General features: G+C 39.4%; 5 protein-coding genes across 5 annotated transcripts; 2 read left to right on the top strand and 3 right to left on the bottom strand.

The window, feature by feature from the left end:
* Positions 1-2058: 2058 nt before the first annotated feature.
* On the top strand, positions 2059-2866 carry LOC115621840 (trypsin alpha-like). Its single transcript, XM_030515654.1, has one exon. The coding sequence runs from the start codon at positions 2061-2063 to the stop codon at positions 2829-2831; it is 771 nt and encodes a 256-aa protein (XP_030371514.1). The 5' UTR covers positions 2059-2060; the 3' UTR covers positions 2832-2866.
* A 32-nt stretch (positions 2867-2898) lies between these two features.
* On the bottom strand, positions 2899-3255 carry LOC115634246 (coiled-coil domain-containing protein 103). Its single transcript, XM_030531843.1, has 2 exons — positions 3075-3255; positions 2899-3004 (listed from the first exon to the last, which is right to left on the bottom strand). The coding sequence occupies exons 1-2, from the start codon at positions 3221-3223 to the stop codon at positions 2899-2901; spliced, it is 255 nt and encodes an 84-aa protein (XP_030387703.1). The 5' UTR covers positions 3224-3255.
* A 3628-nt stretch (positions 3256-6883) lies between these two features.
* Positions 6884-7921, bottom strand: LOC115633920 (death-associated protein 1). The gene is made up of 4 exons (XM_030531430.1): positions 7818-7921; positions 7712-7763; positions 7311-7399; positions 6884-7244 (listed from the first exon to the last, which is right to left on the bottom strand). Exons 2-4 carry the CDS (start codon positions 7755-7757, stop codon positions 7089-7091), a joined length of 291 nt encoding a protein of 96 aa, XP_030387290.1. The 5' UTR covers positions 7758-7763; positions 7818-7921; the 3' UTR covers positions 6884-7088.
* Positions 7922-8266: 345 nt separating this feature from the next.
* LOC115625766 (uroporphyrinogen decarboxylase) lies at positions 8267-9783 on the top strand. The gene is made up of 3 exons (XM_030520937.1): positions 8267-8419; positions 8566-9309; positions 9378-9783. Exons 1-3 carry the CDS (start codon positions 8405-8407, stop codon positions 9687-9689), a joined length of 1071 nt encoding a protein of 356 aa, XP_030376797.1. The 5' UTR covers positions 8267-8404; the 3' UTR covers positions 9690-9783.
* Positions 9751-10380, bottom strand: LOC115625775 (transmembrane protein 234 homolog). Its single transcript, XM_030520948.1, has 3 exons — positions 10305-10380; positions 9933-10235; positions 9751-9868 (listed from the first exon to the last, which is right to left on the bottom strand). The coding sequence occupies exons 1-3, from the start codon at positions 10318-10320 to the stop codon at positions 9765-9767; spliced, it is 423 nt and encodes a 140-aa protein (XP_030376808.1). The 5' UTR covers positions 10321-10380; the 3' UTR covers positions 9751-9764.
* Positions 10381-10434: the final 54 nt, after the last annotated feature.

Genomic DNA, 10434 nt, shown 5'->3' on the forward strand with positions numbered 1-10434 from the left:
CTGAAAAATACATTCATTACACTGGCAAAGCTCTGTTAAGTTTGCCAAACAGATGCCAAATCCGAAATCATTGGCTATCAACGCCGGCAATATCAGTTGAATTTTATCTTCGACAGTATTTTTATAGCCTGTACCCAAAAGGTAAAAGGCTATACTAGTTTTGTGCGAATGTATGTAACACACAGAAGGAGGCGTGGTAGACCTACATGTATATTCTATTCTGGATCAGGATTACAACACGAGTCGATATAGCCATGTCCGTCTGTCCGTCCCCTGTATGAACGCAAGGATCTCAGAAAGTAAAAGAGCGAGAATAACCAAACTTTGTATCTACATTCTCCTAAGTCAGAGAAAGGACGAGTTTGTGTTTTTTTTTTTTGAAGGAAGTTTTAGCCATAAATGTAATCTCTGCCCGCTTTGGTTCAACTTAGTGCTGCATACATACATATGGACAAGTACATAAACACGCATAGACACTATTCTGATGTAAATGTATGCTGTTGAAATTGTACACAAACACTTATGTATATAAGCATACACAGATACACGCCAACACGTATCAGAATATTTCAAAGTCGGAACACCCGACTTTAGCTTCTCCACTTGTTGTAGTGCTATAATCGTCCTATAAATAGGCCATCTAGTATTTCGAAGGATTACTAAAAACTGTTCAACTATTAAATTCTCGGCGCCTAGTGAATACAGTTTGAGTTTTTTATACCCTGTACCCGTAGGGTAAAAAGGGTATATTAGCATCTCCGACCTTATAAAGTATATATATTCTTAATCAGCGAGACTAGACGAATCGATCTAGACATGTCCGTCAGTGAATTTTCCCCCCTTCCCCCGCTACTGAATTTCGTCAATACTGTCCACATTTCAAAAGCTACTTAAACCAAACACACAATGTACAGTTATCTACTTTAGTTTAACATTTTATCCAATTCGGTCAATTCTAAGAAAAGTTATTAACTGCAGCAACAAGTTCGCTCGTCTTCTTCCTCATGGGCGCATATAACTCAGTGACGGAAGTTTGTCTGGGTACACAGGGTATTTCACTGTCGAGCTTGCTCGACTGTAGTGATCTCTCTTGTTTTAATTAATTTTTTTGTGGGGTGTTACAGGATATTTAAGAGTTGAGCGCGCTCGACTATACCATTCCTTGCTTGTTATTATTTATTGAGTCACAGCTTCTCTATAAACGATTTTTGGAGTTATTTTATTGTAATGCAGCCAATTAAATTGATTTTCAGGAGCTATGGCCTGTGATACGCCAACATTCAGTCGAACGCTACTAATTCGAAGGTTTGACCTTGGGTATTGTTAATGCGAAAGATGTTTTTTTTACCGGAAAATGAAGCCGTTTAAATGGGATTGACAGATCAGTTGGGATCATCGGTATCTTCGGTATATGAGCTAGTTGACCAGCTACTGGGCCCTTGATAATGGTTGCTACATTTAAATTGTTCTGCAGTTCCTTAATAAGCAGCCTCGTTCAATCCAAATGAAGAAACAAACAATCAAATCTTTCCTCTTATAAAATTAAGTATGTCATATATGTTTTCAATTATATCTTCTTCGGTGCCCTGTTTATCAGATCGACTGAGTCTTGTCATGCTGATCAACAACATTCCACTTTACCAACTTGCAAAAACAATATTAATACATAACGTATGCCTTCTGGTGTAATAATGGTAGAGGTAATAGGAGAATTATTTCTACTATATACACATAGTCTTATTTTAATACCAGAAAGAGCTTGAACCAATTCTTCAACTATTTTTGGAATAATTAAAATTGATCATGTGTCCATTAAAGTTAAGTTCCGAGTAATTATGAACCCTTAAACCTCAACCAACAGCGATACTATACGAGTGTGATATAACATATCAGTTAGACGTCAGCGGACTAACACTTAACACGCTGATTTTATCTAATGCGTCGTTTTTTTAAATATACTAAAAAGTAGTGATTGATATCAAAAATGGACTGCCGGCTAAAGCCAACCTGTTAGTATAAAAGGGGCGTACATTTAACTTGAATTTCATTGTAGTTACACAATGTTGAAGTTTGTGGTATTGTTGTCGTTCGCTGCTTGCGCCTTCGGTGCTGCCATTCCTGAGGGCATGCTGCCCCAGTTGGATGGTCGTATTGTTGGCGGCTCCTCCACCACCATCAGCTCGTTCCCGTGGCAGATCTCTCTGCAGCGCAGTGGCTCTCACTCCTGCGGTGGCTCTATCTACAACTCCAAGATCATTGTGACTGCTGCCCATTGTCTGCAAAGTGTGTCCGCTTCATCCCTGAAGGTGCGCGCTGGTTCCACTTATTGGAACTCTGGCGGTACCCTCGTCGCTGTTGCTGCATTCAAGAACCACGAAGGCTACAACGCCAACACCATGGTCAACGACATTGCTGTCATCCGCCTGAGCTCCGCTCTGAGCTTGAGCTCTACCATCAAGGTAATCGCTCTGGCCACTAGCGCTCCCGCTAATGGCGCCGCCGCTTCTGTGTCTGGCTGGGGTACTCAGGCTTCTGGATCCAGCTCTATCCCTACCACCCTTCAGTATGTCGATGTGAAAATTGTCAGCCAAGCCCAGTGTGCCTCCAGCACCTACAGCTATGGCTCTGAGATCAAGTCCAGCATGATCTGCGCTGCTGCCAGCGGCAAGGATGCTTGCCAAGGTGATTCCGGTGGCCCATTGGTTTCCGGTGGAAAACTGGTCGGTGTCGTATCCTGGGGCTATGGCTGCGCAGCTGCTAAATACCCCGGTGTATATGCCGATGTTGCAGTCCTCCGCTCCTGGGTGGTCAACGCTGCTGGTTCCGTTTAAGAACTAATTTAAATAAAAAACCATTGGAGATAGTATTGGAAAGAGCATTTTATTTATTCACAACTAACTAATACTCTTGTCGTGCCGCTGAGTTCCACAGGCGGCTCTTAGTCTTAGCATCGGCCTTATCTTTTTGGGTGATGGGACGTAGATGGGCTGCATCCACAATATCTCTAAAAGTAGTTTACTAGCTTAGTTACTTATTTATTACATTACAAATTTCCACATCTAATGACTACTCACTTAAATTCGTCGTAGCTCTGCGTGGTATTCACTGCCCGTAGTTTGGCATCGTTCCGCAACTGGTAAAGCTCACCTTCGCGGATGCTCTGCATGCAGCTCTCTCTAAGCATCAGGAGCTCCTTTGCAGTTACCATGGCCAAGTCATCCATTGAGTACTTTTAAATATATAGTAGCTGTGCCAATCACCCGATAGTGCACACAAATTTAGTGTAACATTCTAGTTTTTGAAGTTTATTTACTTGTTAGTCAACTTTACTTGTTTCCTAGGTAACACTATCGAAAGACAAGTAGACAAGCTAAAGCCGGGTGTCCCGACTTAGTGTCTGTGTATGTCTTGTGTGCCTGTGCAAAGCAGTAACAACAACAGCTGCGGGCACTGCTTGGTCAAACACACATATATGGCTATAACTTCCTGTTAAATCAGCCTATCATTATCAGACTCATAATCACTAACAGGGATTATTTTCCGAATTTCAATAAAAAATTCCAAGAAACACGGGAAATCACTAGTTGTGTAGGAGAGGAGGAAGGGAGGGAAATTGGCTTTTGTGTGTACGCTGTGCAAGTTTGTTTTATTTTTATTTTTTTTTATTAACAGGAAGCTATGGCCATATACTATGTATGCACATAAGACCAAGCAGTGCCCGTAGCTGTAGTTGTTGTTACTGCTTTGCTCAGACTCACGAGACATACACAGACACACACAAACACACACATACACGCATAATTATTCAACACATATGTACAGAGTATTTCAAAGTCGGGATACCCGACTTTTGCTTCTCTACTTGTTCTCACAACTAATGCAAGAGCAATGACGAAAATCAAATGCAAAGAATTTCTCTAATAGTACTGGACATCGATGTAACATCGATACATGTCGACCACCATTTTTATTTTTGTATGTTACACTTTCTCTGTTTTTGTTATAGTCTTTGAATTTGTGAAAATATCGTTTGTTTTGAAACCTTTTGTATTTAATGAAAACAATTAGCTTTATATATAAGTTAACACATCAAAATGAAGTCACCTTTGTAATAAAATTGTATTGAAAATTCGTTAGTAGAAGTTCGAGGCATCCATAAATCGATGTTCTTCCCCCGCAACATCAAAACATCGATATAGCTGCGGGCAGAGCTCCAGGCAGCGCATGGGCAGCTATTTTATTTATGGCTATAACTTGGCACACGGACACATACATAAGCACTAACTGGATGTAACTACCAAAATTGATTTCAAAATTTCAAGAATTACGGAAGTTATAAAAAACACATAGTGCGGTGGGCTCAGGGGAACCTGGATACCAAGTTTGGTCATTCTAGCTCTTGTACCTTCTGAGATCCTTGCGCTCATACAGACGGACATGGCTACATCGGCTCGCTTTGTCACCCTGATCAAGAATATATATATTTCTTGGGACCTGCCATGCCTCCTTTTGTGTGTTACATACATGCGCACAAAACTAGTATAGCCTTTCACCCTTTGGGTACAGGCTATAAAAACCGGTTATGGTTTTACCAATTTATTTGTTGTAAGGCGATAATTACATTAAATCATTTGCATTTGTACGACATGGTCGGACCAATCATGCGTAAATAATTATTAGGCAATTGGTAGTCGAAAGCAGCATAGCTTTGTCAGGCAAATTGACAAAGTCTATTTTTGTTCTTGAATAAAACAGTTCATTGCACTTGTGTGCTTCTTTGTTGTTGCATGAGTGCGCAAATCACTAAGCTTGGCTATGATAGTGATCTTGCAATAGCTGCAGTAAACTCTATGCCCGTCCGAGTCATCTTTGCGAATCAAAGCCTTGAATTCTTCCCTTTTTAGCCAAGCATCTCGGCAGTTTGGTAGTACACAATTCTGTTTTTACACGTAGATTGGTTCCAGAACAAAACCGTGTAAAAAAAGACATTGATCATATGCTAAAACCTATTAAAATCAATGGAAAAACAAGTAAAAACGCTAAAGTCGGGTGTCCCGACTTTGAAATACTCTGTACATATGTTTACAATAATTATAGAAAATAAAAAGAATTAAGAAAATAAAAAAAAAATTTGATCGATTTTACCTCTCTCGGTATTCGAACTCACGTAAAGGGTTTATAATTGCACATTTACATAGCAATTGCGTCTGTGTGAGTGTATGTATGTATGCCTATGCGCATCTATTCGTGGCTGTGTAAGCATTTTCGCAGTCAACCAAACAGCAACATCAACAACAGCCGCGGGCAGCGCTTGAGCAGCGCTTGAGCAGCGCTGCAGCAGCAAATATATTTATGGCTATAACTTCTTGTTAAATCGGTCTATCATAGTGAAACTTAGCATACGGACACATAATAACTAACTGGGAGTATTTGCTAAATTTTAGTTCGAAATTCCAAGAATTACGGGAGTTAGAGAAAATCGCATTTGCTGTGGAGAGGGGGAAGGGAGGGAAATTCCAAAATATACATTTTCTGCGTATTCACACAAGGCATCTTGGACTAAAATTTGGTGTTCCTGGGTCTCCGAGATATAGTCGATTATACGAATGGAAAATCGGGAAAACCCCATAGGGGGGAAGTGGGGGGGAAATCAAAAAAATAAAACAAACTCGTATAGCGTACACACATAACGCATCTTTTTGCAAAATTTGGTGTCTCTATCTCTTATAGTCTCTGAGATCCAGGTGTTCATACGGACGGACAGACGGACAGTCCCCCCAGTTGGTTATTATGTGTCCGTGTGTCAAGTTTCAATATGATAGACCGATTTAACAAGAAGTTATAGCCATAAATATATTTGCTGCTGCAGCTGTTTAGTTGACTGCGAAAATGCTTACACAGACACAAATAGACGCGCATAAACATACATACACTCACATAGACGCAATTGCTTTGTATATGTGCAATTATATACCCTTTACTTGAGTTCGAATACCGAGAAAGGTAAAATCGATCAAATTTTTTTTTATTTTCTAAATTTTTAAAATTTCTATAATTATTGTAAGCATATGTACAGAGTATTTCAAAGTCGGACACCCGACTTTAGCTTTTTTACTTGTTATTATTATATTATTAAAAAAAAAGCCAAACACATTTCTAAAAAAATCCACAATTTCCGCTTCCCGCATTTCTTAATTTTTTCCCGCAACACGCCTTACAAAACAGCCACATTTGACGGGAAAGCGAAATTGGCAGCCCTGGTTTAGCCCGCTCGACTTTAGCATTTTTTTCTTATTTTTGTAAGACTTCGTTTTTTTTTGTATTTCAACAATATATTGCATTCAAAATTACATCTTTGTAACCCCCCTCCTTATTTCTTCTTTCTCATATAGCTCTCTAATGTAGCTGATTCTTATAGCCTGTACCCAAAGGGTGTAAAGCTATACTAGTTTTAAATATAATTCCTAGGCAGTCAGGCGGTGTTTTTGTAAAAGAAGAAACGGATGTTTAAAAACCCTACAATTTATATACAACAACTACCTCCCCGCCCCTCAGGTGGAATCGAACCACTACGATTTTAATCGTATACGGATTTGAAGTCCGCACAACAGTACCAACCATTGCTCAGAAAGGCAGTTGTCGCACGAGAGCGTTACATTTTATTGCAATAAAGGGCGAATAAGCGCTTGGGAATTCCAACCAAGACGAACAAAATAAATGATCGGTATCATTGGTAGTTTGGTCACACCGCAGCCATTTTCAAATGTGAAATTGCGATTAAAGGCTATACCCATATTTTAAATGGTGATTGTTAGTTTAAAACCATTGTAGATTACAATGATGCATTTAGATTGCTAGTACATCGACTGATTGCCCACACACCTTTACAAAATTGCTGTAAGTACTTTATTTAAGTTGACATATCGCAAAAATGCATTTGGAATGAATATTACAATTAAGTTACTCGACTTAATAAAGATACATATAGCAAAAATATAAAATACAAGGCTAAACGGAAAATAAAGTCGCAGCTTCGTCAGAAGTTTTCAACTTATTGAGTACCAATATTTTATAAACGACAACGCAGCTCACTTGCGTGGCTGTTGTATATGGTTTTGCGGTTTCTGGGCTACGGCCACAGGTGGCTTGGGCAAGTGTGCTACCTGCACGGATGCTGGTGTGAAATCCGTGTTTCCCTTGATGGGTGCTCCACTCACCGATCCCGAGTTAACACTAATCGGTTGCTGCAAAGTCAAGAGAGAGTGATTAATTTAATGTTAAATAGTCTATTTGTCCCGAGTAAAATATACCGTAAGACCAGTGCAATCCTCAGCATCCTTAGCTGGACGTTCAGATGTAGGCGCTTTGTGTTGAACAATACGCATGCCACCGGCTTTCACTAAAAGTAAACAACTGCATTTATTTTGTGTTGACGTCAGCAAACGACTACGCATTTAGAGTATATGTATTTATGTATGTATGTTTACAATTTATCAGCAAGCACTTCAACTGATTTTCTTTTGTTTTATAGGTAAAGTGAGATAAAAGAACAAATAGTGAAGCATATGTGCATCACTTTATATAGTTTATGTTCTTTAACATAAAAACCGAAATATTTTAAAAACCCCATGAACATGTACTAAAGCATTTAATGTACATAAATATGAACATACATACATATGTAAGTACATATGTACATAATTATACTTACACGCAGGCGGATGACCAGCAACTAAATTTGGTTGTTCATCAGCCATGTCAAGCTGAAATTTTAATGTTTCATGAACAAATAGTAATTGATAATTCAAGCAAACAACCTTTTGTATATTAACTGCAAAGAACAACTTAATTTCCAAAATAAATTGAACGATTAGAACTATTGCGTTTTACTATTGACACGAATGCACTTTTCTTAGCGATGTCACAAATACAATAAGTAATCGATGGTAATGTCTCAATATTTTTACCAATTAGGCATCCCACGCTTATGGTTTATTATTTTAGCTTAACGGGTGGCAGCCTTTTAACTGAAATTAAATATTTTTCGTTTTTCATAAAAAGTTCTTTATTTTTAGCATCGTGCTTGTCTACAATTGCTCTGGTTTTTGAGATTCCATTTAAGCATACAGCTGTTAAAGCTTAATTTAAACAAAAATGCTAGCAACCGCCGGTATTTTTCTTCAAATTACATGCCCGCAAAAGTTGCCACCTAAAAAATTTTGTTTAACAGAGGATTGCCACTACTACAAGCAGATGTTAGGTCAGGCTGCCACCTGAAATAAATGTTATCAAAAATTAAATGTCATTTTTCGTAAAGTGAATTAAAATTTATTCAAAATTGTATGTATTAAAAGCGTAGAATACGCAAAAACAACAAAAATAAGTAAGAGTAACTACATTGGAAATGAAAGGCACAAAGGTAAGTTCTAACAACGTAGCATTTACAGTTACATCACATTCGGGAGTGCAGAGAACATGCAAACGGGCAAACTTGGGCTGACACCGACTTTGATGTTGCTGTTGTTGTCACAAATTCAAGCTTATAACAACTCTACATTCTCACAGCCCTTTCCGCCATTAAAAAATGACAACCTTCTTCGTGCAGCGCGTGGAGAAGTCGTTGACCGAGTTCCTGTCTGGGTCATGCGGCAAGCTGGTCGCTACTTGCCCGAATTTCAGGAATTGCGCAAGCAGCACGATTTTTTTACGGTTTGTCGCACACCCGAGTTAGCTTGTGAGGTTACCATGCAGCCGCTGCGACGCTTTGATTTGGACGCATCTATCATATTCTCTGACATACTAGTAATACCGCAGGCCTTAGGTTGTACGGTTGAAATGCACGCTGGCGTCGGTCCAGTATTGCCGCAACCAATAACCACACCTGAGGACCTAAAGCGTCTGACGGTGGACGGTGCTCTGTCGCGACTGAGCTACGTGGGTGAGGCTATTACAATGATGCGGTACAAGTTGGATGGACGCGTTCCACTCATTGGTTTCAGTGGTGCACCTTGGACTCTAATGGGCTATATGGTAGAAGGCGGTGGCAGCAAGACGTTATCTAAGGCAAAGGATTGGATCAAAAATTACCCAGACGACACCAAACTGTTTCTTAACCTCTTAACCGACGTCGTTATTGATTATCTGGAGATGCAGGTTAAGGCTGGAGCACAAATGCTGCAAATCTTCGAATCATCTGCGGAGCACTTGACTAAGGAGGAGTTTCTGATATGGGCGGTACCCTATTTGCGGCGCATACGGGATGAGTTGGTTGATCGCTTAACTAAAAAAGTTATACCGGTGGTGCCTATCGTAAGAAGCAATTACAATAATTATTTTTAAATTATTATTAAATTGACTTCCCCTATTATTATTTCTAGACACTATTTGCCAAGGGTGCAGGCCATTCGTTAAAGGAGCAAAGCGAATTGGGGTATGATGTAATCAGCCTGGACTGGACTGTGGATCCTACGGAGGCTCGTGCTCAGGTTGGTCCCAATATAACATTACAGGGTAATCTGGACCCGCAGGACATGTATCGGGATCCAGAAGAATTGCGAACGCTGGCCACCGAAATGGTGCATAAATTTGGAAAATCGCGTTATATTGCAAATCTGGGACATGGCATAACTCCACAGACACCTATAACAAGCATGGAGATACTGGTGGAAGCTGTGCACAAAGCATTGTAGTTGTATGCGCAAATTATTCTTTTCTAACGCCTTTTAGTCAGTAATAAAGACAATTTAACCATTGGTTAGGGAAACTTATGTGCTGAATATTATATTTTGACTGGCTTGTTCTTGCTGTAGTTTGTCATAAATCATTAAAGTACTCCCGCAGCATATGAGCAGTGTGCCGGTAACAACTTCTGCAAGAAATTTATGAAGTTGTAATATAAATATCTTTATTTGAACTGTGCGAAATAGACTTACTTTTTCCCGGCAGCTGCTCACCCAATATGTACCCTGTTATAGCCGTAAAAGCAAAGCTCAAAGAATTTGCAACGGGCACGGCAATGGAAATGTTAGTCCTCTGCAATGTCCACACGTACAGCACACTGCCGCATTGGTTCATAAAAAATGGGATCCAATAATGTAAGCGTTTACATATGGTGCGTAATTCTTCAATGAGATTTCGCCATTTGGAACCGGTGTTAATTCGTTCTATACCCGTGCTGCCAATTCGAATGTAGGGATTTGTGACACCCCAGAGAAGGCCAACGGTCAGCAAACACACTAGAAGAACATTGTTTTGGTAATTATAAATGCATACATATGCATCCAGCTAATTAAAATAAAAGTTACATGAAGAGACAAGCATATTTGTTTAAAGTAATTGCATCTCTCTGTATTTTTCGCCTGGCTGCAAAAGAATCAGCGTGACCGAAATTAAAAATACTGACTGCTTATAACTTTTTTAATTTAAACTTCATAA

This window comes from Scaptodrosophila lebanonensis, unplaced genomic scaffold (genome assembly GCF_003285725.1).
Source record: "Scaptodrosophila lebanonensis strain 11010-0011.00,11010-0021.00 unplaced genomic scaffold, SlebRS2 tig00000001-arrow-pilon, whole genome shotgun sequence".
NCBI classification, from domain to species: domain Eukaryota; kingdom Metazoa; phylum Arthropoda; class Insecta; order Diptera; family Drosophilidae; genus Scaptodrosophila; species Scaptodrosophila lebanonensis.